The sequence below is a fragment of the Caretta caretta genome, chromosome 8 (assembly GCF_965140235.1).
Source record: "Caretta caretta isolate rCarCar2 chromosome 8, rCarCar1.hap1, whole genome shotgun sequence".
In the NCBI taxonomy this organism is placed as follows: domain Eukaryota; kingdom Metazoa; phylum Chordata; order Testudines; family Cheloniidae; genus Caretta; species Caretta caretta.
This window is the reverse complement of record NC_134213.1, coordinates 107,038,637-107,066,014: the sequence shown is the minus strand read 5'-3', so window position 1 is coordinate 107,066,014 and position 27,378 is coordinate 107,038,637. Positions and strand designations below refer to the sequence as shown.

The following is a 27,378-nucleotide window of genomic DNA, read 5'->3' as shown; positions in this document are numbered from 1 at the left end:
TAGCTCTCCATAAATAAAATACCAATGATAACCATCTTAAAGTAACAATAATAACCAGGGGAAAAGCTCTTTGCCACCGTGTCAGGATTGGAGCTGGCTCAAGGACTGAAGGAAATAATTGCAAAAATGTTTGCAAATTGAAAAATATGTTTTCGTTCTGTTTTTTTTGTAATGGCCCCATTTTATTTTCCAATTTTCCCCCACAGCATAATTTTATTTAATTAAAATGTTTTAAAAATCAGAATTTTAAAAAAATGAATTTTGAAATTTTGAAAGAAATCAAAGCATCTGCCTAAATCAAAATCGGCAATAAAATATTCCTCTCTCTTGCTGCAAATTGGGGGCAGAGGGTGTAAATAGAGAAATAAGGGGTATTTTTAATTAAAAATATCCATTAATATTTAAAAAAAACCAGAAATATCTGAATGTGTCAGCAAAAAATTAGAAAAAAATATGAAATTTAATTATTCCACTTTATTGAACTACAGAGAGTAGTTATCCAGGCTTTGCCCAGTGGAGTCAGTCCTGGGCCTCGTGCTATTCAACATTTTTATGAATGACTTGTGTAATGAAGTGCAGTTTGTGGATTACATCAAGATAAGAGGGGTTGTAAGCACTTTGGTGGACAGGAGTAGAATTCAAAACGACCTTGACAAATTGGCAAATTGGTCTGAATTCAGCAAGATGACATTAAATAAAGTTAAATGCAAGAAAAAATAAAGGAAGTAAAGATAAAATCCACAGCTACAAAATGGGGAATGACTGTCCTGACAGCAGTACTGCTGAACAGGATCTGGGGACTATAGTGGATCACACACTGAAATGAACCAACAATGGGACAGAGTTGCAAAAAAGTCTGATATCACTGTGGGGTGTGTGAAAGTGTGAAAGGGAAAAGAGGATTTTTGTGCAGTTATTTTAGTTTGGTTAAGAGACAAAGCAAGAAACAGGCCAACTTATTTTAGTGTATTAACAGGATTGTTGTTAACTCAGGAGGTAACTGTCCTGCTCTAGGCGGTTCTGATTAGGCCTCAGCTGGAGTATTGTGTCCAGTTCTGGGCCCTGCACTTTAGGAAAGATGTGGACAAATTGGAGAGAGTCCGAAGGAGAGCAACAAAAATGATCAAAGATTTAGAAAACCTGACCTCAGAGGAAAGGTTAACAAAACCGGGCCTGCTTACTCTTGAGAACAAAAGATTAAGGAGGAACCTGATAGTCTTAAAAATGTTAAGGGCTGTGATAAAGAGGATGGTGATCAATTGTTCTCCATGTTCACTGAAGGTAGGACAAGAAGTAATGGGCAGCGAGAGAGATTTAGGTTAGATATTAGGAAAAACTTTGTAGCTGTCAGGGTTGTGAAGCTCTGGAACAGGCTTCCAAGGGAGGTTGTGGAAAACCCGTCACTCCAAGCTGGACAGACACCTGTCAGGGACCTACGTTTACTTGGTCCTGCCTCCGCACCGGGGACCTGGACTAGACGACCTCCCCGGGTGTGTCTACACTGCAATTAAACACCCGCGACTGGCCCGGGCCAGCTGACTCGGGCTTGTGGGGCTCAGGCTCGGGGGCTGTAGACGTTTGGGGTCAGGCGGGAGCCTGTGCTCTCAGACCCTGCGCGGTGGGCGGATGTCTTGCCGCAGTGCAGACATACTCTTCAGGTCCCTCCCAGCCCTACATTTCTAGGTGGCTGCCTCCTCTGTAGCTCGGGGGAGCTGGGGAGCTGCTGGCAGTGTCTCGCTGGGGGCAGAATGCCTTGTTGCTGTATTTACCCTCCCTCCTCCTCCCAGCCACCCCCGGGGCTCCTGTCTGTGGCTAACCTTCCCCCCCGGCCTCCAGTCAGGCGCTCGCCGCTGTTCAGCGCGCTGGGGGCCACAGATCCACTGCGGCGGGACCGCAGCCGCCGTCCGCCGGCGCCTTACTTCCTAGGTACCTCTAGGCGGAGCTGCACCAGGGCAGGACATGGGCACCCGCTAGAGTTCCCGCCAAATTGGCTGAGCCTCCCCGTGCTGGGCAGGAGAGCGGCTCAGTGAGCGCTCGCCGCCCGCCCTCAGCCCCAGCCTCGGCCTGGGCGCGGGGCCCCAGCGTTTGTCCCGCTGCGTCCCAGCTGTGGCCTGGGGCTGCTTTTCCCTCTGTCCCCGTGGCTCCGTGCCCCCGCTGAGGCGTTTGCAGCGTGAGGTCGGCCCCGCAAGGCCGAGGCCGGAGGGACAGTCTGTGCCGCCCGCTCTGCCCCCCGGCGACTGACGGGTGGGGAGCCTGGCCCTCGGCAGGCAGAAGCGGTTCCCCGCCCCGTAACCGGAGGGGAGGGGAACGGCGCCGGAGGGAAAGTCACAGCGACGCCGCTCGAGCCCGAACCAGCAGCCGCGTGCCTCGCTCCTGACCCTCCCCTCCCGCTGTGGATGGGGGCAGTGGACGCCGCCCGGACGTTGCCAGCACTGGGGAGTGTGGTAAGGAGCCTCCAGGCCTAGCTGCCACATCTCCAGCATGGCTCCCAAGGGCTCCCCACTGATATCCCAGGGTGGGGCTTCCTGCGGGGACACAGAGCCACGTGGACCCCATCCAGCCGAGAGGGGCAGAACCATGGGAAGTCCCATCCGGAGGAAGCTGGTGCCAGGGCATTCAGGCTTCTGAGAAGACCATTCTCCTACGCCAGCCCCATGCTTGTGAAACCCAGAAACAGGGACCCCAGGCGGCAGGAGCCCATAAGTCCGGCCTGCTTGAAGCACCATTTAAGGGTATCCTTTAAGTCAGTGGTCCTCAAACTTTTCAGGGCTGCACTCCCCTTACTCCTGTTCCCCCATCCTCTCCCCCGACCCCGGGCCCAGAGTGCTTTGCATTTATAGCTATTCCAGTTCTAGATCTCATCCCAGGCTACTTATCTGCCTCCCTCCCTTCCCGTGTGAAAGTACATACAAGAATGAATGGTATAAAGCAAAAGTAGCTCGGGCAGTTCTGTTCATCCTTTTTCTTACAAAAGAAAAGACCACCAATGAAACCAGAAACTGGCAAACTCAGAACTGGCAAAAGGAAACACTTCAGAACTGGCAAAACTCAGAACTGGCAAAAGGAAACAAAAGGAAACTGGCAAAAGGAAACCATTCGCCTGTGGAACCCATTGCTATAGGATATTTTGAGGTTAAGAGTATAGCAGAATTTTTAAAAAGGTTTGGACATTTACATGGCGAACAAGAATATCCAGAGTTAGACTACCAAATATTTTTAAATATAAACAAATGGTTTGGAAGGGATATAAACTCTTATGCCTCAGGGCTTGAGCCCACATCTAACTATTGGGAGTTAGGAGGGAACTTTCCCTAAGGACAGGTTATTCCAGGGGGCTGGCCTTGGTGACTTCTCCAGGTCCCTTCCAGCCTGACAATTCTATAGTTGCTACCACAGGGTTTCTTTCATCTGCCCCTAGCGTGCCTGGTTCTGCACACTCTCTGCAGGAAGTTTTTGGAAAGTGTAGGGGACAATTTCCCGGTGCAAGTGCTGGAGGAACCAACTAGGGGCAGAGCTCTTCTTGACCTGCTGCTCACAAACCGGGAAGAATTAGTAGGGGAAGCAAAAGTGGATGGGAACCTGGGAGGCAGTGACCATGAAATGGTCGAGTTCAGGATCCTAACGCAAGGAAGAAAGGAGAGCAGCAGAATATGGACCCTGGACTTCAGAAAAGCAGACTTTGACTCCCCCAGGGAACTGATGGGCAGGATCCCCTGGGAGAATAACATGAGGGGGAAAGGAGTCCAGGAGAGCTGGATGTATTTTAAAGAATCCTTATTGAGGTTACAGGGACAGACCATCCCGATGTGTAGAAAGAATAGTAAATATGGCAGGCGACCAGCTTGGCTTAACAGTGAAATCCTTGTTGATCTTAAACACAAAAAGGAAGCTTACAAGAAGTGGAAGATTGGACAAATGGCCAGGGAAGAGTATAAAAATATTGCTCGGGCATGCAGGAGTGAAATCAGGAAGGCCAAGTCACACCTGGAGTTGCAGCCAGCAAGAGATGTTAAGAGTAACAAGAAGGGTTTCTTCAGGTATGTTAGCAACAAGAAGAAAGTCAAGGAAAGTGTGGGCCCCTTACTGAATGAGGGAGGCAACCTAGTGACAGAGGATGTGGAAAAAGCTAATGTCCTCAATGCTTTTTTTGCCTCTGTCTTCACGAACAAGGTCAGCTCCCAGACTGCTGCACTGGGCACCACAGCATGGGGAGGAGGTGACCAGCCCTCTCTGTAGAAACAAGTGGTTCGGGACTATTTAGAAAAGCTGGACGAGCATAAGTCCATGCGGCCGGATGCGCTGTATCCGAGAATGCTAAAGGAGTTGGCAGATGTGATTGCAGAGCGATTAGCCATTATCTTTGAAAACTCCTGGCGATCAGGGGAAGTCCCGGACGACTGGAAAAAGGCTAATGTAGTGCCCATCTTTAAAAAAGGGAAGAAGGAGGATCCTGGGAACGACAGGCCAGTCAGCCTCACCTTAGTCCCTGGAAAAATCATGGAGCAGGTCCTCAAGGAATCAATTCTGAAGCACTTAGAGGAGAGGAAAGTGATCAGGAACAGTCAGCATGGATTCACCTAAGGCAAGTCATGCCTGACTAATCTAATTGCCTTCTATGACGAGATAACTGGCTCTGTGGATGAGGGGAAAGCAGTGGACGTGTTGTTCCTTGACTTTAGTGAAGCTTTTGACACGGTCTCCCACAGTATTCTTGCCAGCAAGTTAAAGAAGTATGGGCTGGATGAATGCACTATAAGGTGGGTAGAAAGTTGGCTAGATTGTTGGGCTCAACGGGTAGTGATCAATGGCTCCATGTCTAGTTGGCAGCCAGTATCAAGTGGAGTCCCCAGGCATCGGTCCTGGGGCCGGTTTTGTTCAATATCTTCATAAATGATCTGGAGGGTGGTGTGGATTGCACCCTCAGCAAGTTTGCAGATAACACTAAACTGGGAGGAGTGGTAGATACTCTGGAGGGTAGGGATAGGATACAGAGGGCCCTAGACAAATTGGAGGATTGGGCCAAAAGAAATCTGATGAGGTTCAACAAGGACAAGTGCAGAGTCCTGCACTTAGGACGGAAGAATCCAATGCACCGCTACAGACTAGGGACCAAATGGCTCGGCAGCAGTTCTGCAGAAAAGGACCTAGGGGTTACAGTGGATGAGAAGCTGGATATGAGTCAGCAGTGTGCCCTTGTTGCCAAGAAGGCCAATGGCATTTTGGGGTGTATAAGTAGGGGCGTTGTCAGCAGATCGAGGGACGTGATCGTTCCCCTCTATTCGACATTGGTGAGGCCTCATCTGAAGTACTGTGTCCAGTTTTGGGCCCCACACTTCAGGAAGGATGTGAAAAAACTGGAAAATGTCCAGCAGAGGGCAACAAAAATGATTAGGGGTCTGGAACACATGAGTTATGAGGAGAGGCTGAGGGAACTGGGATTGTTTAGTCTGCGGAAGAGAAGAATGAGGGGGGATTTGATAGCTGCTTTCAACTACCTGAAAGGGGGTTCCAAAGAGGATGGATCTAGACTATTCTCAGTGGTAGCGGATGACAGAACAAGGAGTAATGGTCTCAAGTTGCAGTGGGGGAGGTTTAGGTTGGATATTAGGAAAAACTTTTTCACTAGAAGGGTGGTGAAGCACTGGAATGCGTTACCTAGGGAGGTGGTGGAATTTCCTTCCTTAGAAGTTTTTAAGGTCAGGCTTGACAAAGCCCTGGCTGGGATGATTTAGTTGGGGATTGGTCCTGCTTTGAGCAGGGGGTTGGACTAGATGACCTCCTGAGGTCCCTTCCAACCCTGATATTCTATGATTCTATGCACCTGACCTCAGTAAATTAGAACTGATTAACACAGCCTTTATGGCTGATGTGCAATTGCAGGCTGGATCCAAGCTATGGTTGGTCCAGTTACCTGTCAGTGATCTTCCATCCGTTCTGTAACTCCTGTGCAAGGACAGGGTGACTCTCCAAAGCTGCTGATCCTATTCCCTATGGCACTCGTATCGTGCTGGGTATGAACTGCAATGTTGATGTGGAGACCCAGCCTGGGGCAGGACCTACCCAGAAGGTGGAATCACATGAGTTTTGCAGAATGACCAGAAAGACAGTCCTCAAAGGATCTCTCGTATGCACAGCACTGCCTGACAGGCCTTGGAAAAGAACAGCAGCAGAGCTGTGTGAAGAAAAGCAACGTGCTTCCCTTTGACTGTTGCTCTAGACTGGTAGAAATTTTGCTTCTCACTGGTCCCGCAAGTCATCAGGTCACCGAAAAGTAAATGGCTCATTCTGGAAGAAACAGGGAGTGACAGTTTGCCAGCTCTGAATTCCAAACGTTGGAATGCAATTGGGATTTTAAGCATGTAACTCACAGCCCCAATCACACCAGAGGGCATGGACTGGCAGAGAACAGTACGGATTCAGTACCGCTAGAAGGATTCTACAACAGAAACACCGCATATTACCTCTGCTGAGCTATTGGACAGCCCACATGTCAATCACTAGAGTAAGCCCCGCTCAGCTGCTTAGATCAGAATAATGTTCCCAACCTCAGAGGTAAATCTTCATCTTCGGTGTTCTTGCTGAACCGGTCTGAGGCTGCGACATGACAGATCAAAGTGGCTTCAAAAAGCTCTTGTCTTTAACTGTGGAATACAGCTGCAATCTCACCCAAACATAAACAAGGGACTCATCTGTGATCAAAATAGATGAGAAAAAAAAAGGGGGGGGGGAACGACACCTGATGAGTAAGCAGGTGCCATTTTTACATAGTCACTTTTCTGACAATAACTCCACTCTAAAGTAGGTGGGGAGCATTGCAGGGTTTGGGCAGGCAGGTAGTGGCCTCAATCTGTGTACAAATCTGGACACATCCAGATGCATGTCTGTTCAGATAGCCACACCCTGCATGCACTTATATTGAAGCAGAAAATAGGGCATCCCTTGTATGTTGTTTTCACTCACTGGTAACTTCTTTGTTGCTTTATAGAATGCTATCCAATAGTTTAGGAACACATTTTGTTTCTTTTTTAACATTTCGTAAACTAGATTGAGTATAAGTATTTTCATAACATTAGAATAACATGTATTTTTTCAATTAATTATTGCTACGGTTATTATTTGTAGTATGTAGTAGCACCTAGAGATCCCAGTCAGGGACCAGGTTCTATTGTTCTAGGCATTGGTACACAGACATAACAAAAGTACAGTCCCTCCCCCAAAGCGCTTATATCATCAAAGGCCCTGATCCTGCTGTCTTACACATGTGCTTAACGTTGCATACCCTGAGTAGTCCCATTGAAGTCAATGTGCATAAAGTTAAGCACATGCATAAAGCTTTATAGGATCAGGGCCTACATATGCTAATTTAATTTGGATTTAGCATTCTGTGCACAGTGTTTGCAATCCAAACATTGCAACACTATGCTAAGGCATGAGCATCTGGAGCATTGGACCTTTGTGCCAATGGGGCTGCACCTTGGTTCAGGGTCCTTGCTCATGGATCTGATTGCAGGATTAGGACCGCCATTGGTAACACAGATAAGGAATTAAAAAAAAAAACGGATTATATTAATTCAATCATTTTCTCAAGTTTACCTTCGCAGATACTTCTCACAGAAGACAACTAAATGCCAAATTTGTATTTTTGACTTTAAGTTTTTTAACTAATTATGTGCAACCTCAAAACAAACAAAACCCTGCACTTTTTTTAAAAGCAATTTTCTTAAAGCCTACAACAAAGGGCCCAGATCTTCAACTGGTATAAACTATATCTGAGGTGAGGAATTGGCCCCTTTTTTCCATACTCAGAAACTCAGAAAGGTTTTCTATAAACTTAAAAAATAAATTGTTTTAATTGCTTTTTGGCTGAGAACAAAGTGTAAGAAATTTAAATCCAAAGGGTCGTTTTTTCAGAACGTTATACCTACCTGAAAATATGACCTTATCATCAAAGTACTTTCTTAAACCAGAATTTGATAATTGCTATTGTAAGCTGTAATGTAAATATGATTAGTAACATTGTTCTCAAACAGAATATTTTTAAAGGTTTCTGGAAGAGATCTGTTCATTTTTAACTTGATTTCCTTTGTGTGTGTCAAAACTCTAATGTTTTTTTAAAATATGGCTAATATATATGAGTTTAGAGGAATATTTATCTAAGGAGCCAATTGTTCAATGATCTCAGCATGGGGCTTATTGCGAGATCAGTGCCTTATATATCGTACTATGGTATTTGTGTGTGTTTGCATATGCAGCCCTTTTGGCAGCTACTTGGGTTTGTAAAAAAAGATGTTAGAAGTGAGCAATATGAAAAGCGCTACTTTTATGTTAAAAAATCCTACATTGTTCTAAATCTATATTTCAGTCTGAGAAATTCAACTATAATCAGGGGTAATTGGTGCCTTTTAGAGATAGCTAGATCCAGTGTATAGAGAACTCACACGTGAGGTATGAGGACAAAATATCTTCAGCTGGAATGGTTAAAGACCAATTTTTACATAATAGTAGAACAATATCCCAGGGCTTTGGAGGTACCAGTCCTTCCTCTTCAGTAATTAGATAGTCCAGAATTACAATGTTTAATTACTTGCAAAGATCTTTTGTCTTTATTATACCAACCAGTGGCCTTGATCCTGCAAACATTTAATCAAGTATGTACTTTTACTCACATAGGACTACTCACGTGTGTAAAGTTGCCCATGTACCTAAACACATGAAAGACTGGGGTGAGAGTCTGAAAAATTCTCTCACTGCCCTCTGTGTTTGGAAAATGATTTCATATGTCTGTTTACACACTACTTTACATGATACTGTATGTATCATTTGATATGCTCAGCAAGTAGGAAACCAATATCCTTAAATTCAGTTATTTCCCTCAAAGTTTGAGACACCAAAACTTTGACACATTTCTTTGAGATCGAGTATTTGACTCTTTCACAAGCAAACAGAACGGTGACTGTCAGCTGTCAATATCCCAGGCTGCCCCCTTGCTAACGACTCAGTCCTTACACCTGGACTAATTTTCTTTTAAGTGGCCTCTGAATTTCGGGATCTAATTTTTTGGCTGTCCAACTTGAGAAACCTAGGTTCTGATTTTCTGAAAGGTCAATCGCCCATGCTCCCACTAAGTGAATGGGTGTTGCGTGCTCTCTGGACCCAGGTGTCTGAAGTTGGGCACCCTTAGGGGTGCGGCACCCAAAAATCAGTGGCCACTTCTGAAAATCTGGCTGATGTTGACTTCAGTGGGAGCTTTGCCACAGCATGCGGCATTAACTCACTCACTTAGGAAGCTGCCAGTCAGGTTCCACAAGGAATCCTGGCAAGAAAATATTGAATAAGAGAGGAGGGAATTCTGTGAACTGTGGTACAAATTAAAATTCTCTGTGACCCAAGCATCCGCTCTTAGATCTCAATGAGATAAGTGCCTTAGAAGTACCTGAAAAACAGAGGAGCAGAAAGTTACCCAGAATCACACAGGGAATGTGTAGCAGCGCCAGGAATAATCCCTGACTTCCAGCCTGGTGTCCTGTGGATGGACCACGATGCCATGGAAAAGGCATTTTGCTGTCTGTCCATGGAGCATTCTTACTCTGGTGTACACACCCTACATACTATAACAAACTGTGTAGTGAGCATCTCCAAACAGTGTCATACACATTTCCTTGAGTACCACCATCTGTATTGCTCCACCATGACATGGCCGACAGGGAGTGGAGCAAGCACTTGAAGCATCTTTAGACACAGGCGTTTGCTGATTTCAGAGGCTTGGAATGTCAAGGTTATTTTTATTTTGAGATATTAAGTGTAAAAAGGAGGAAGGCTTTGTTTGGCTACTTTTATCCTGTTAAGGTTTAGTCATGCATTGGGCATGCAACCATGCTGGCTACCTAAGAAAACATTGGTGTGCCTGAGGTGATATAAAAAGGGTGGATAGATTTCAATCCACAAGAGAAGCAAACCTTTATGTTCTGCAAAGTGTGAGGTAGGGTCTGAACCTGCATTTCTTAACCACCCAAAACTCCCATTGGCTTTGGGCTCGTATGTAATTTTGGGAGAGTCAGACAAAACTGGAGTTCTAGATAACTTTAGTAATGAGTCCCACCTTAAACAAAAGCTGTTGCTATTCTTCATGAAAGAGTGAGGAGGCCAGGAATACACACCCGCACAGGCTCACACGCTGCATACACGCACACACAGAGACAACAACCCAGGTTGTTACAGTAAGAAGCTGACCTCCTTCCCCTCTTTATAAAAAATGTATCCCCATTATACTTCACAGTGTCCATGCACAATCAGAGAAGAGGGAGCCAAAAAACCGGTCTCTATATTATTTATTTTTAAAAAGGAAAGAACTGACATTTTTTAATGTTAAAAAATGATTCCCTCCATCACTGAATGAATGTCTCTGACATCAGTTCCTGATTTAGGTGACAGGTTTCAGAGTAGCAGCCGTGTTAGTCTGTCTTCGCAAAAAGAAAAGGAGTACTTGTGGCACCTTAGAGACTAACCAATTTATTTGAGCATGAGCTTTAGGTGCTCATTTAGGTGAATTAAATAATTCCTTTGTGTACAGGGACGAGTGCGCTAGTGTGGGTAGACGAATCATGTTCCTCACTGCTACACTTAAAATACCAGTGTTGTGTGTGTGCATACGAAACAGTCTGAGAGTCACAAGACGTGCATTTTCTTTTTGGCTCCGCCACTGATTTCTCGTATGAGTCTCGGCAAGTCACTTATGGTCTCTCTGCCTGTCTTTCCCCACTTGAATCATGTTTTTAACACTCCCCTGCCTCCCACTGGTGGTGCAAGGTTAAATTAGTTAATGTTCTGACGTGGTCAGGTGGCACCGCGTTGAGTGCCATAGAAATGTGTGTAAACAAAAAAAAACAAAAAAAGAGCGTGTCTCTTCTTATACCCGAGAAGAGAATGTATGATAGCATGGCCTGTGGTGCGTGGGTTTTGTTATTATGAGTTTTGAATGGCTGCAAAGTTGTTCTGGGCACAGGTTGCTGGTGGGACTGGCCCATAATTTGTATGGTGCGCTGGGAAGCTTCAGGGTAAAAGGTGTTCTGTAAATATAGGGTATAATTTTATCATACAGGATAGGGTAGGATTAGCTATGCTGCATGTAAGGGCCAAGGGGCAGCTGCAGGGAGTGAGGGAAATTTGGGGGACATAGACCAGTCCTATTAATTCTTCTCTTTCACAAGAACTAAATAAACTCCCAAGGGAAATAATAAAACATTGAAAATTGTATGCAAAAAATCTGCCTGCCAGCCACAAACCCTTAGCCAGAAGCCAAACCTTTGCCACTGTCAGTGGGCAAGATGGGCCGGGCCTGGGCTGGCCAGCTCTGTGCCCCAGTGGTGGACTCCATTTCCCATACTCCCTTAGTGGCCTAATGTATTCCGTGCTCAGCCCGGCTCGGTGTGTGTGTGTTGCTCCAGTCCCTCTGAGAGTGGAAGTTCATTCACTGATTAGAGCCAGCGCTGAGAGGCAGCGTTGCTCCTTCTCTCACACCAATTGAGTCTCTTGATCTGTTCCATGCAATCCAAGACAGCCTGCAAACCCGCCCAGGACTTCCCATGCACCGCGCTCTGCTCCTGCTTTCCCGAGCCTGACAAAGTGGAGCCATCTCCAGAGGAATTTCCACTGTGAGTACTGGAGATCACAAAGGTGTGTGCGTGCGTTTGTGTGTGAGGGGGCCGGGCGGGGGGAGCTTGTGCGGGGCAGGAGCCGGGGCTAACTTTGGAGGAGAGGCTCCCCCACGGCTCTCTCCCTGGGCTGCGGGGACCCTGAGCCGAGTCACGGAGGCCGGTGCCCTTTGGTTTCCCTGCAAATCCGGACTCTCTGCGGAGTCAAACTTTGCGTGGCAAGTTTTATTTTCCCATGCAAGGATTGCCGCGAGCTCCTGAATCCCCCCACCACAGGCAGCTGGCTATGGGGGCCGGGATGGGATGGGGGGGGGGTCGAGTGGCGGGGGAGGCAAGGGGGGGGATCATAATGATAGTGGGTTCAAGTCCGATCAAAGGAGAGGATCCAGCCCCGCCGCCGCCGCCTCCTTCTGCAACCCGAGAGGGGCCGCGTCTCTGGGACCGTCCCCCTGATTATTTTGCGGGGGTGCTGGCGATGGGGGGCGGGGGGTGAGGACCAGTGGGCACAAGGGGGAATCAGGTGCCGGGGCAGAAGGTTTCCAAATGCAGCCGGAAATGGTGCGGATCAGATTTAATTCAAAGCCGGTTATTTTAAACCGTATTTTATTGACTTTTTATTTTTGCAACCAGGGGAGTTACTGCCTGGCTTTCCCTCGCCGTCCGCGGGCTCTCGGGCTGCCTTTGCTCCGGGCAGCCCCCGCTTCATTTCCCAGGGGCTGCAGAACCGAACCAAACCAAAAACTTTCTGAGAGGAAACAAACAAATCTTCTCTCCACGCCCCTCCCCGCAACCCGCATCGTTTTTGTCTTTTTTTTTAAAAACCTCAGACTTATTTCTGTGGGGTTATCACAGCGCCTGCAGCCCCGCCGGCTCGGCGAGCACGCCGGGCACGCGGAGTAGCTTGAAGCCAAAGCGTTTCCCTTTTGGCAATCGCGCAGTGCCCGTGTGAACTTCGATTTTAATCCGGAGCGGAAAATACACATCCCGCCCTGGAGGATTGAATTTGGTTTTTTTAAACGTGCTTTGCAAATTACCACTTGTCGTGATTTTGGGGTTCGGTGGAAGTTTGTACAACTCCCTCCCCCACCCCCAGCCACTCCTCCCCCGAAAGACTCGCCCCCAAACCGCTCTCAGCTGGGAATCAAATTGACGAATCTCGGCGGGGCCCCAACTACTTGTTCTCGCTTTATTCTTGAAAACAAAATAAAGGGCCGGAGTCCGTGTAAATAGTCAGCGGAACAGGCTCAAACCGCTCCGCGTGTGACATGCACGGTGGAAAATCATTTGGCCGGAGAAGGCGAAATGCAGTGAGCGTGTTTTCACTGATGTCCTAGAGAAAACTTCCTGCATCACCCGCCAGTGCTAGCAAAAGCTTACAGGAGCTGAATCCTTTCTAGAAAACTTCCTCTCTCCCCTCTCCCCGCAAAAAAAAAAAAAAAAAAAAAAGAAAGAAAGAAAGAAAGCGGGGAAGTCTGTAACTAGGTTGGAAGCGTGGAAACTAATTCTTCACCTTGAGCTCTAAATACATAAAAACCATCTGTTTTGCCACAATGAAATCATTAGGAACTGTCTGCTCAGAGAGTGGCGTTGAATGCTTCTCCGTCCACACAGGAAACGTGTATGGCCGGGGATTGTTGCAATACATTCAAACAACTCTAATCATCCTCCCATTTGATGAGCTTTGTTCCTGACCCTTTCATGGACTGTAGGAATTGGGATGGAAAGCCCCCCCCCCCATGAAAAGAGGAAATAATTCCGAAGACGACAAGAAAAACCAGTCTCCGTGTCTCTGCTCTTCCCCGAGCTCTCTTTTCCCGACTTCACAACATTATTTTGTGCACGATCTGATTTGTGGCATTTAATGCGAGTGTTGCAAAGGCAGGTCGAGGCAGAGAAAGGGGAGAAGAGAGCGAATTTCCCCACATTAATGTCCCTGTTCTCTTCTGGGGGGACGTTTCGTTTCTGACCAAACGAAATTAGCAGGATTCTCCCTGAAAACCCTCGCCCCAGACTTGGGAAGGCGGGGGAAGGAAAACACCTGTTTAATTTGCAGCTGGAGACAGTCCAGTGGCTTTTTCTTTGGTGTTGTTTCTAATTTAAACCTTGACGCACCCCCTTGGAGGGGGTTTTTTTTTGGGGGGGGGAGTTTGCGGGGGATGAAAATGTAAACTGTGAAGCAAATCGTCAAAGTCACAGCGATGAGGGAAGCCCACGCCGACTGTGCACATCTACAGACGCCGCAATGAGCGGCTCCTGCGGGAAAGAGCCCCCAGACCCGCACAAACCCGCCCTGGGCCCACCCCCCGCGCTGTGCTTCGGGGGGATCTGTCCGGCTGCGGTTTGGGAGCCGGGGGAGGACGGGTCCCTGACAATCGCAGGTCGGGAACCCCCCCCCCCCGGTGCATTTCTGTCGTGCTCAAGCCCCCGAGGGGAGTCTCCCCCGCACTGTCCCCCCGGCCAGCCCCAGCCCCCTTGCGATTCCTCCCTCGGCTTTTCAACTTAATTGGGAAAAATTGCTGCGGGGTGGGGAGCGGGGGGAAAGGCCTCTCTTCTTCCCCCAGATGCTGGTTTGGCTCGCTGGCCGCCCGCGGATCGTGTTGGCAGCGGGGCCAGATTTCTGCAAGAAGTTTTGTAGCAAAACCAAATCCGGGCCGGGCTCTTCCCCAGCGAGGAGAAGCGGGGCGGCCCCGTTCCTGCGGGGAGGCCGCCGCTCGGAGCCCGGGGGCGGTGTCTGGCACCGAGGCGTTTCCACGGCCCGCCGAGTCTGCCTGCCCGACCCGGGCCGGCCTGGCCCTTAGGTTTTGCTCCGAACCGGGTTTCGCGGCACTGCTCCTCGGGTGCCGGCCACTGGCATCTCGTGCGCCCCTTAAAAAAGGAGCTCTTTTCCCTCTGCATCTCAGCCCGCCGGTGAGCTCTCCTCTGGGTTGCTTGTCTAGCTTGCGTTTGTTTTATTCTTTGATGAGGAAATCCAGTTTAGTTCAAATACCCAATCCATTGGAGCACTTAATTCTTGTTATTTTGTTTTAGAATCTTTGGCTTTTCGACACAGGACATATTTATAAATTCCTACTTGACATTTATGGGGCGGGGGGGGGGGGAGAACTTTAATGTAAATGTATGGTATGATTTTTTTTTTTTAAAAATCTGTCCTGATTTCCTCTCTGTTTTTGCTAATGCTTCGAAGCTTCTTAAATAGTGTGCCAATTAATTGTTTTAAGACATTTGTTCCCGGAAGGAGAAAAATGTTAATTTGTCCCTTTATTTTAATTTCTGGTGTTTGGAAATGGTTGAGAGACCATAAAAATGCAACCTGTTGTAATAAACAAAGTAGTGTGTTTTATTTATTTTAATTGATAGCAGAGAAGTGATTCGTTGATTGAAACTCTTAATGCTTTAAGATATGCACGGTTTTTTGTTCTTTCCTTCCAGGCTGATTAGCAAAGAGGTTTTTATGCTGGTATCAGTGGTCAGCCCTATTTTCTCCACTCACACAATATTTGTGATGCCTGCTAAATCCAACCTGTCATAGATAGACTGATTTTTGTCTGTCTTTCTCTTTACCTAATTCAAACCAGTGTTACAATCTTTTATAAACAGAGGAATCAAACTTGAGCTAGAGATTACTGATAAGAAGTTGTTCCTTGGTGAGATATTTTTTAATGGATCGAACTTAAGGCTGTTGATTCAATTTGTCTTGGTTTTGGCATATTTAACCTTGCAATTAGTATGCTGGCAATTTGTATACACCTTAAATAAGATGTCTTTAAAAAATTCTCTGTATATCAGAGCAGTCATTTAAAAAAAATTAAAAATCACAATATTTTTTGGTCTGTCCGTCTTACTTCGATGCCTGGTAGACAGTTTATGTAGCTTCATAGATTGATCTCTACCCCCTACTCCCTCCACTCCTTGTTTAGTTAATTCAACAAAGACTTTTTGCAATCTGTTTGGAGTTTGTCTGATGCCGTGGAAAAGTAGCTGCTGATTTATTTGGTTGCTTTTCGATTTCTGTCTCCAGCCCGTCTTTTTTCCTCCTTTCAGTGGGGATGTCAGCTGTTATTACTTCCTATTGATCCCTTTGCAAAGTGAGAAGTGAACTAAAATTAATGTCAATTCCACTGCTCAGATCAATAGCTGGAGTTATTTTAATCTGGATTTGCACGGGGTGCTAAATTAAAGAAAATCAGCATAGAGGCAGAAAAGTAACAGTTACTTACTTTGCCTTGTGCCCACTACCTTACAGTCGCCCCGATGGTCCATCAAGCTGATTATCCAGCAATCCATATTTTTTTAATTAAGAAGGTCAGTTCGTTTTCTTATTTTGGGTTCTGTATTTAAACCCATGACATTTTGACATCGGGAGTGTATTAACTATAGATTTTCATAATGACTGGTCCGCCGCAGTCTCATCTGTACATGTTGCTCATGGGGGTGGGGGGGGGGAGAGACTGCGAGAGAGAGCGAAAAAGGAAGTGGGAGTTTAAAAAAAAATTAAATTTGGCTGGGTGAGATATTGTAATGTGTTGATTTATTCCCGGCATAATGAAGTTTGCAAACGAATAAGGCGGCCGGAGTGATTCACAATATCCTACAAGAGTGTCAAGTGTTGCGGCCAGAATACTAATTTATTAAATACGTTTAATGTCGTGAGGTGATGGAACAAGTAAAAATAGAAAAAGAGGCAAAGAGGCAGCAATGGTGCTGGGTTGTTTTTTTTTTTGAAAACCGTATTTCCCAATGATCTCTTAGCCCCACTGACATATTAATGATAGTTCATTTCTGTGTGAGGGCTTATTTATTTGTATGTGCGTGTTAATTTTTTTTTATAGCAACCTGAAAAACCCCCCAATAACCCAAAATTCACTTGTGGATGCAGTTTTGTGCCTGTGTTTTGTGTGTGTGTGTTGATCAGCTTTCCTGAAAGCAGCAAAACAAGCGTGTCCAGGCTTTCTGTGCTTTTACATGCTGCCCTTGGCATCTCTCTCTCCCTCGCCGTGGCTAGAACTTGACAGGAAAGTTATTTAAAATTTGGAAGAGAGCAAACCTGTTAATGTGAGATACATAATCTGGTAATTTAGCAATGATGTCTATAAGGAAGAGTGCCAAATGAGGAAGCCGAGAGATGATGTCCACTCATCTTTACAATTAATAACAGTCACTGAAGCGTTTGGGTACAGGATGGGAGAAAGGAAATGTTATAATTGGACTACATTAAAGCCATAGACTGGATTTCATACAGTTTGTTAACCTCGGCTCCTTCATTCATGGAATACAAAAGGCACTCCATTAGGAAGAGACTCTTTCAGTAAGTTTTATTTGAGATGTTTGACCCTCTGGATTTAAGAGAGACAATTTGTAACAGCTTTTTATTATTATATGATTTTCTTAGCCCTTTGAGCTCTGGCAGGCTAGTATGTTGTTTCAAAGTTACAGTTCTTGTATTTTAAGAAGGGTCTTGGGGCCTGAATGGTAGGCAGCGGAACCTTAAAAGAAAAGGCACTAGGTTGATCGGGAAAGAAAATACCAAACCAAACCATTAAAACAGAAAACTCAGAGAGACACAGAAGGAAGGATTTTTCTGCCTCTCGCTCTGAGGGGGTTTGTGGCTGGGCGAATGGATCTGGCCGAGCTAGGAGGCTCAGCAAAATGCAAGCCAGAAATTTTGTTAACATTTTCCTCTAAATGTTAATGGCACATACAGAGCAGTTTACAAATCTACTTAAGAGCTAGTGCATTAGGAACTAAAATTACTGATGCGTACTCCGCTGTCCCCGACCCGAAAGGCAGACATTTGCAGAGATCACATGGCAGAGGCACCCATTATGATTTTAAATATTGTCAGAGACGCCAGGCATTTTATTGATGAAGTCTCCGCTCCTTTTAAAAAAAAAAGAAAGAGTGTGCATGCTCTGTGTGTGTGTGTGTGTTATATGATTATGTAAAATGTATACCTGCATATGTGTATATACCTACACATACATAATGTGTGAGAAAAATAGACATGTTACACACATTCCTTATGCATCATAGGCAGTTTAAACAACTGTATAAATGTTTATTTCTGTTCATGTAATTATGTACAATAGCTATGGTATGTTTTACATATCTTAAATTGTGATGATCAGTTGTGGGGAATGTCTCTTAATTTTAGACCACGCCTAGATTATTGACATGTGGGGATATTTATATTACAAATAGATCCTTTATACTAATGTTTTTGGTAGGATTTTTCCCTCTGTCATGTGGAGTGGGCCAAAGTTGGTTCCACCCGTGTGTGAAGCTGTCTGTTGATTTTCGTGAATGAGAACATTGGTGCGTGGCTGGGCCGTTGGTTGTAATGCATGTGGCCTTCCCACTGCATGTAATGTACAGAAGAAGCCAGTGCAAAAGCCTCACCACTTGTGTTCTCTCTTCCCTTCTGTTTCTCTGCAGCTTCAGGACGGCGATGATGCCTCAGTGATCTCCCTGCTCCAAAACCAGGCCTCGCTTGACTTTCCTTCCAGGAAAGATTGTTCCCCTTGTGATCCTGTTGAGGAAAGAGACTCCGATGGACTTACACCGGGCAGCCTTCAAGATGGAAAACTCATCCTATCTTCCCAACCCGCTGGCATCTCCGGCCCTGATGGTTCTCGCCTCCACTGCTGAAGCCAGTCGGGACGCTTCCATCCCCTGTCAGCAGCCAAGACCTTTTGGAGTCCCGGTATCAGTGGATAAGGACGTGCACATCCCCTTTACCAATGGCTCGTATACTTTTGCCTCCATGTATCACCGGCAAGGTGGGGTGCCAGGGGCATTCGCGAACCGTGACTTCCCCCCATCCTTGCTACACCTCCACCCCCAGTTTGCACCCCCCAACTTGGACTGCACACCAATAAGTATGTTGAACCACAGCGGCGTTGGGGCTTTCCGCCCCTTTGCCTCCACTGAAGACAGGGAGAGCTACCAGTCGGCCTTTACGCCGGCCAAACGCCTGAAAAACTGCCATGACACAGACTCGCCCCACCTGCGCTTCTCGGATGCCGATGGCAAGGAGTATGAGTTTGGAACCCAGCTCCCTTCCGGCTCCCCTGGCTCACTCAAAGTCGATGACACAGGGAAAAAGATCTTTGCGGTCTCTGGCCTCATGTCTGACCGGGAGACCTCGTCCAGTCCTGAAGACCGAAATGACAGATGTAAGTACCTCCGTTACCCCTCTCGGCTTTACTTCGCGGTGCCTTGTTGAGATGCTCAACAGGTGTGTCGTTCTGTCGTGCTGCGGTTCCTGCTGAAGGAATGGGCGCAATGTCCTTTCCTTCGTGTTGAGTTACATGATAACATGGTGCCTTGTTTTTCTTAAATGGACATTGATGGATTTCACGGTAAGGTGTATTGGAAGGAAACCCATTTTCAAATGCACCTTGGGAGAGACGCCTTTTTCTCTGCTTGAAACTGGGGCAGCTAAGCACAGAAAGATGTCTATGCCTCAAAGCAGGGAGATATACTTTGTGTGTGTGTGTGTGAGAAAGCAGGGAGATATCCTCTGTGTGTGTGTGTGTGTGTGTGAAAGCAGGGAGATATCCTCTGTGTGTGTGTGTGTGTGTGTGAAAGCAGGGAGATATCCTCTGTGTGTGTGTGTGTGTGTGTGAAAGCAGGGAGATATCCTCTGTGTGTGTGTGTGTGTGTGTGTGTGAGAAAGCAGGGAGATATCCTCTGTGTGTGTGTGTGTGTGTGTGTGAAAGCAGGGAGATATCCTCTGTGTGTGTTTGTGTGTGTGTGTGTGAAAGCAGGGAGATATCCTCTGTGTGTGTTTGTGTGTGTGAAAGCAGGGAGATATCCCGTGTGTGTGTGTCTGTGTGTGTGTGAAAGCAGGGAGATATCCCGTGTGTGTGTGTGTGTGTGTTTGTGTGTGTGAAAGCAGGGAGATATCCTGTGTGTGTGTGTGTCTGTGTGTGTGTGAAAGCAGGGAGATATCCTGTGTGTGTGTGTGTGTGTGTGTGTGTATATACACAGAAGGGTGCATTTGTAAGTATACAACTAGAACTTTTTTCAGGGAGTTTATCAGTTAAAACTGCACCCACTGCTCCCTTTGATATTTTTCCTCTGACCTGTTCCTCACATGCTCAGTTCTTACACCTAGGATATCAGCCTTCGTGCTTTGCTCCTCAGAACAGGACAAAGTTCCCTTTTGCGGTATTTTGGGCACTCAAGCTCTTTTCTAGAGACATAAAGTTGATTACGCTCTTATGGCTCAATAAGTGACCCCCAAAATAGGCTGTGTACTTTCTCTGGAGCCCCCCTTTGCATGACCGCTGAAAGGCTATCTGTCCCTTCACGGATCAGCAATTGAACTGAAGCGAACCTGTCTAAAGTATGCTACCGTAACAACTCCCTGTTCCTCAGTCACCTTTTCCCTCGCAGTATCTCTGCTGGAGGAGGGCAGACCCCAGTCTCCTCCTTTCGTGAAAAGCTGAACCATGCACCGTGGGAACACCATTCTGGGGAGCTGTCTCGGGAGAAAAGGGCCTGCAATCCCCTACTTCAGAGCAATAAGATGTGGCAACATTTAGCTGGAGTGATCTCCTTTAAACACAGACGCTTAGTTCAGGTGCCAAAGTGGTTTTGTTTTCACGTGGGCCCCTTTGTACATTCTTATGGATTTTCTTTTTAAAAAATTATTATTATTTTGCAAAGAGAACTGCAGCCCGGCTCCCCCGCTCCCCTTCAGATACTATTTTTCTTCTCCCCTTTATGATGCCGAGGAGAGTAATAGAGACATTGTGGCTCTCTCTCCCTGTCGGCACTGCTTCCTCAGGCTGTCTCCTTGAATTAGGCGCTGTGTTAACTTACCAGCACTAAAAGGTATCTGCCTAAACCCAGCGTACTTTTTCAATAAAAGTCATCATTAAATCAACCTGCCTTGTAAATCCATCGCTCTTTGGTTTTGAAATATGCTGCCAGTGTGTCTTTTATGTCAGCGTTTGCAAGTGTGGGACGATATCCACTAAAGACAGAAGCCTTGTGCTTCTCACAGCACAAATGTTGTCTCTGTTTCCCCCCACCTCCCTCCTATATTACTTTCTGTGCAGTAGAACTGCTTTCCTTGTTCCGTGTCTCCTCGTCGGTGTTGTTAATATGTAGGCACAGCTGTTGTAGGTGGAAGCATGTAGGTGCGGGTAGAGCTTTCATTTTGGGCGAGGGAAGGAAGGTGGGATCACAATGTCTACAGATATCCTGTGTTGATGGTTTATGGATCTCTCCCCCTTATCAATATAACCTGGATGTTGAAATGAAGCTTGCTCAAATGAATACTTTGGGAGATAACAGCGGAAGAGCAGGTCTGCTAGCAAAATGAATTTAAAGCACATCAGTTGCTGAGTATCTTGCTAGCAAAATCCTGTCAGATAGCTGATTTAAAGGAGTAAATCTGTTAAATGAATTAGACCACTTGTAGCACAGCAGTGGACAGAATAGCAGACACAGGCACATGCTCCAGTGTGGAAGGAATAAATCTTGTCTTCACCAAGATTGTGTGCTCTATTTGGGTGCTGCACTCCTGAAAAATAAATAAGTACTTCACAGAGGAGTAAGGCTGCTAACGGAATGTACGCCAGTGTGTCGGCTTCCCCACGCCCACTGGGAATGATTAGACAGGGAGATTATAACGAGAGAGGCAGAATAACAACTTCGCAAGGTGCTTCAAAAACTTGTGAACATGTGAAAAGTCCCCCCCCCTTTCCTTAAAAGAGAAATAGAAATTGGTTAAAGTGCTTAGCCTTTGCACTAGAGCAAAATGAATGCAGGCATTGCAACCAGCCGGACAGAGTGCTGACTAAAATATTAGAGACAAACTGGTTTTATTTTTGTTTCTAATGCCTGGATTAATTTAACTCTTCTGGCTTTTAAAATTTGTTTTAATATCATCCCAGGTTTTAGACACCATTGCTAGCATAACCATCTATAACATTGCCTGCATACACTTTAGATGCATATTAGCACAACATCCGTTCGTGTTTCATTAATCTTAAAGTTATAAAATAAGTACCAGGACAATTTAAAGTAAATTTGACCTTCCCTCCTTCCCATCGTATTTAGCTGTTGCACCAAAGAGCATGTTTTCTATGTATATCAGAATCTTAAATATGTTAACACAGTGGGTTTATTTACTGGGGGGATGGGATTTTAAAAATGTGTCTTAATTATCTTTATATGGCAGTTTTTAGAAAGGAAAAACTTGAGGGCTGACACGGCTGACTGGTTGCATCATGGAACCTGTCATGTTCTGAGACATGCATACATATTTGCAGGTTTCTTTATGCTTGTATGTAAAAATATACTTAAGGGTCTTTAAATTTCTCATCATGGACCCTCAGGAAGTTTCTTGGGGACCTTGTGTGAACAATATACATAACCCTTTGGGAAAGAAGGATCGTAGTGTAGGGTCCATTGCAGGGAAATAGTTCTGTGGACAAGCTTCTAGGCAAAAGTGTACAGACGGGCGTAGTGAAACTCCATCAGATCAGCAAAGTCTTTATGTATTCAATAGAGGCTCTTCAGAATTGTGGGATTCAATTGTTTATTTGTATTTTTCAAAATCCTGAAAGGGATTAGACCATGCGATGGGTGAATGACTTCACTGCATTACACACGTCCCTTGTACCATCACAAACAAACATTTTCAAACGGGTTTTAAATATTTTTATACTGTTGTAACATTAGAGATGATTTTCTGAGAAATTTTCTTTTTTTATTTTTTCAAAAAAGGAACCCCAAAAATATATAACAGTATGTCAAGCCGTAAATGTATAGTAGCACAGATGGAACCCACTCTATGCAGAGCTAGATCCATATGCAGCTAGAGATACTCTGTGTGTGTGTGTGTGTGTGTGTGTGTGTATATATACACGCGTACTCTTGCGACTACATTCTCATTCTAATTACATCACTATGATCAGGATCTGACCCCTTGATGTATGTATGTGGGCTAGGAGAGATTACATATTTCTCAGAAAGAACCACCGTTTTATTTTTAAGTCAGGATGTTGCTTTCAAATTCTGTGTGTATGTTGGAGCCCCAAGTCAGACTGCTAATGAATTATGGAGGCATGGATGGAGCGTGTTTGTGTTAATGGTCATTTTGTAAATCTGTTAGAGTTTTTTTGTGTTTGGGCAAGTTGCCTGTGATGGTAGGATGCTGCTCTCGGGATGTCGAGAGAGGCCGTGCGTGCCATAGAAAGCGCGTATAAAAGACATACTCAATCCAGGGAGGAGATGTAACTGTTTGTTGAGACACATGCTTTGGACAGGGCCGTTCTGTTTAGATGCTCACTGGGAAGATAATTATATTTATAGAACAGTTTAGGCGCTTCTTGTACAGTGTGTGTTACAGACACTGACAAACACATTTCATGGGGCTCTTTAAATAAATGTATCTTCATTAACGTAGGTTTCCAGCAGCAGTGGAAATAAATGCACCGTTCCCCTGTGTGATAGACATCTATAACCCCCCTGTGGAAATGATCCCCAGTTTTATTCTGGGTTTTCTAATAAAAAGCCGTCATGATTGCTCCTCGCCATGACCACGGCATCACCCCCCTCCAGCAGAGCGAGCCGGCCGGCAGCATCCATGCTGGAGCCTGGCTGGCTTGGCAGAGATCTCTCCGCATGTTGCGGCGCAGAGCTTCCCGTTTAGTCTTCCCAGAAACGACGGTCTCCACCACACCTGGAGATGCTTCCAAACGCTCCACAGTCCGCATTTCAAGACTGCCACAGCGATCTTTTTTTGGTGATCGTCCACTTATTCTTTATCATGTGTCTTCGTCGGTACGCTGCGGAGAAGCCTGATCTAGTGTTTGAGCACATGAGTCAGGAGACCAGGGATCTTTTCTTCCCGCTCTGCCACTGATTTCTTTTTTGGCCTCAGTTTTGACATCTGTAACATGATAACACCTAACTGCCGAAGTTGTTCTAAGAAGTAATTAGTTAATTTGCCAGTACTTTGAGATCTTTGCTCCTCTCCTGCGACTTTCATCCAAAGTAGCGGTGGTATTTATTCATATTATTTTTACTGTTACATTAAAATAAATAAAAAAATAACTTTGATTATTGGGACACTGTCAATTTGATCAAGGTCCCGTTTCTCCTCCCTGCGATTATAGCTATGCCTCAGTATGGAAGGGAGTTTCTCATTCCAATTTAGGGTTATTTTTTTGAAATCTCTGAAATGTAGTTAGTTCTAGCTTTTAAAACGAATGATTTAATATTTATAAAGTGCTGTGAAAATGTAAATCTCTGTTTAGGTGCTAAGCATTACTTCTATTATCAGAGTTTTCATTTCTGAATAATTGTTCAAAATGGAACAAAGATGGCCTTTAGAATAGGTCTCAAGCATAAACCCAGGAGTGCACAATATGATCTACCCTCTTAGGGCATGTGCCTGTCTGTGTTTGGGTTTACATAGTAGGACCTACACTAATTGGTAAGTTTTGTGTAGGAGTGTGTGGGTGGAGGGGGTGTCTCCTCTTTGAATTATTCTGTGGCACAGCAGTGGATTTGAGGGGGAATATTCACTGCTGAATGAGCAGAGCTGTTTCTACTCTAATCACCACTTTCCAGGTAGGTTAGAATAGGGGCCTAAAACAAAGTGAGGCTATGTTGTTAATAATCATCCATGACCAAGTGAGATCTAGTGCTTAATACAACTCATGAAATAATACAATAAAACAAGTGGAACAATTACATTTCCTCTGTGTGTGTATGTGTGGGTCGATATAGAGAAGGCCACGTTTCTATCTCTGTTACACCAGTGAATTCAGTGGAGTTACTCTGGATTTTCCACTGGGTATGATGGAGGTCAGACCCTGGCCCTGTGTTAGCCGCGGGAGTATACAGCAATCGCCTTCTTTTTGTTTTTTTGGCAACAACCTTTCTGTGCCCTCGGCAAACTGTTGCCGAGACTCCTTTTCATGCTGTTTGGTTTAATTGTCTTGTTGGGATAAAGAAATGTTTGAACAGCTAAAGTGGGGAAGGGCTGGATGGGAGCAGCCCCTGCCGGCTGCAGGGCCATCTGGCCTGGCTTGGATCCGTCGGTCTCCAGTTTATATTCCTCTTTCTGTTATTCGGGGCTATCTCGCGCACTTGGAATGTCTAATCACCATGGTGAGAAAACGGACACTGCTGCCTCTTCCAAACCCTCCCCCCTTCCCTTGCCATCAATTGTCATGCAGAACCGATCCAAGTGACCGTTTTACTGGCAGCCATCGTTCGCCGTCTCCGCCTGGCTCTGGGCAGAAGGATGGCTTTTAATGGATCATTTGGGTGGGAGGCCTGGGGCTGTTTTCTCCTCCAAAATGTTTCCCCTCACCGCCTCTGCCACCCCGCCATATTTCCTGTGAGCTCAGAAAAGGCAGCAATTTCTTGTGCCCTGGTCTCCCTTTCGGACGTCTGATAGCTGGCTTATGTGGCACTCCAAAAGGCTTATGACAGCAGCTCTGTGGGCTCTGAGCAAAATGTAAACGACATATTTATCTGTCTACAACTGCAGAAATGGGCAGACATACAGTAAATATTGATCATCCTCTTTTGCTCTGTGTGTGTATATGCATATGTATTTATTATACAGTTACAGGACAAACTCTGAATCTCACTGGTTAATTGGCAAAGCAAATGTTTCTAAAAAACAACAACAAAAAAACAAACAAAACCTGATGGCTAAATCCTGCTTCTCAACAAAGATTATATCAGAGGCTGAGTTGGACTGAAGTCTCATTAATCAGATTTAACTGCTTTCACAAAATTATACAAAGGAAAGGAGAGGCTGACCTTGTGGTTAAGGCATTGAATTGGGTGTCGGAAGTCCCCAGTCTTGCAGTGATCTTGGGCAAGTCTCTGAACCTCAGTTTCCCCATCTATAAAATGGGGATAATACCTACCTACCTCTCAGCAGCTGGTACAGTGCTTTGAGATCCTCTGATAAAAAGCACTATGTGTTAATATTCTAACCATACTATATTAATAATAATATGTACTAACATTATCCATTACAGCTAAACTTCAGTTATTAAAGCAATGACCAAAGCGCACTTAATGAGCCAGTATCCCTGATAGTTAAAACATTGTTCTGTTATTTTATTTGCTAACTTGCAGAATTTAGGAATTAGCAGTGGAGTTTCCTACTTGTTCTTCATGGACGGTATAAGGAATTAGTAGGGTTCTGCTCTGTGTGTGTGTGTAAGTGTGAGAGACCAAAAAAAAAGAAAGAATAAGTATTTTTGCCTTCAGTATTTTTTCTCTCTCAGCTTTACTGATCTCAGAAACTTTCCTGGGCATTTCTTGGACATTAACTGTCTTGAGGGAAAAGGAGATTCTCAGACATGCAAACTAACAGACGTCCAAGGGCCCAATCCTGCTCCCTAAGACTGAAAGCCTACAAGGGATGGGGTATATTTAACATCTGGGAGTTTCTGGAACTCTTCCTGGGAGAAATTTTTTGAGGCCGTCTTTGAGCTGATCGGTGCCCCTTGGTTGGTTGATGTCTTTTGGACACATCACATCAGAACAGCAATATTAATTTTTTTCCTCCTTTATGCCCCTCTCAGGGAAGCTGAAAAATGGTAGAATTATGTTTTATACTAGATTTTAGGATTCACCTCCCTCCTTATTTGATTAATATCTGTAGGAATAAAATGTGTTCTGTGTATGCTTGTATAATAGTTGATTAAGGTAAATAACTGCCATCTAAAATCTGCCTAACCCTGATCTGCATAAAGAGCACTGCGTATGAGTATCTTTACAGAGAATACATTATACCCATCTGTATACTATTAGTCTATTTTTATTGAGGATTTCTGATGTAAATATACACTGAGGGCAAAGTTTGCTTTTAATACTTGTGCATGAACAAAAAACAGACACTGAAGGCGAACTGTAACAATTTTTATCCAGCAATTCATGTCACTAACGGTCTTCCTCCATGTCTATTTGTTTGATAGTCTATGAATTTTTCTGTTCAAGAGAGAACAGCAGATTTGGGGATTTTTGAGGACATTTTGCTGCTGTGCAGAGAAAGTGAAATTCTTTCTAAAAATATATTTCTAATTGGGACATCAAATCCTGTAATGTGAGAGCATATCCCCATCCAGTGCCCCCCTGAAAAGGGCATATATCTTTTTTTCTGGATTTACATGTCTGGTCTGTCTCCCCTCTCTGTGTGTATCTGTCACTGTATGTACATGTAGCTCTATTGACATGTGATAAGCATGGTATATCATGTTTGTGTATATAAACATGTGATCTGTAGACCTTCCAGTTAACTAACAGGAATAATTTACTGATATGAGTTGGATTACCCCCCACCCGCTTCCGAGTGGTAAAGTATTTTACTGCCGTATGGGTCAAATCTTGCAGTCCTTATTTAGGGCTCAATCCTGCAGTACTGTACCCACAGGAATTGACCTACTGGGTGGTGTTCTCCTTTTACTTACACTGGTGTAAATCAGGAATGATGCCGTTAAGGTCAATTTGATTTACAATGGTGCAAAACTGGTTTGAGAGGAGAATCTGGCTCATTGGCTTCTGTAGGATTTTCCAGGTCAGGGAGGACTAAATGTGTAAGGCTTTGCAGGGTCTCGTCCTTTGAAGTCCTATCTGCATCTGTCATCTTGTGTGTGTGGTGGTGGTTTTTTGTTTTCCCTCTTTAAAACATTGATTGTGGTTTTGTAAACCAGTCATTCTCCAAAGATCAGAGTAATGC

At 45.1% G+C, this 27,378-nt stretch overlaps 1 protein-coding gene across 7 annotated transcripts in view; it reads left to right on the top strand.

Annotated features, from left to right (window-relative positions):
- Positions 1 to 11,477: 11,477 nt before the first annotated feature.
- Positions 11,478 to 27,378, top strand: part of RNF220 (ring finger protein 220) — a 337,761-nt gene continuing 321,860 nt past the window's right edge. For 2 of the 7 annotated variants that reach the window (XM_075131894.1, XM_048859934.2), the window contains exons 1-2: positions 11,478 to 11,651; positions 18,084 to 18,823. In XM_075131894.1, coding sequence (XP_074987995.1) covers positions 18,199 to 18,823 — 625 coding nt within the window. In that variant the 5' untranslated portion in view covers positions 11,478 to 11,651; positions 18,084 to 18,198. The remainder of the gene's footprint in view (positions 11,652 to 18,083; positions 18,824 to 27,378) is intronic. The other 5 variants (XM_048859937.2, XM_048859935.2, XM_048859939.2 and 2 more) reach the window with 3 other exon arrangements.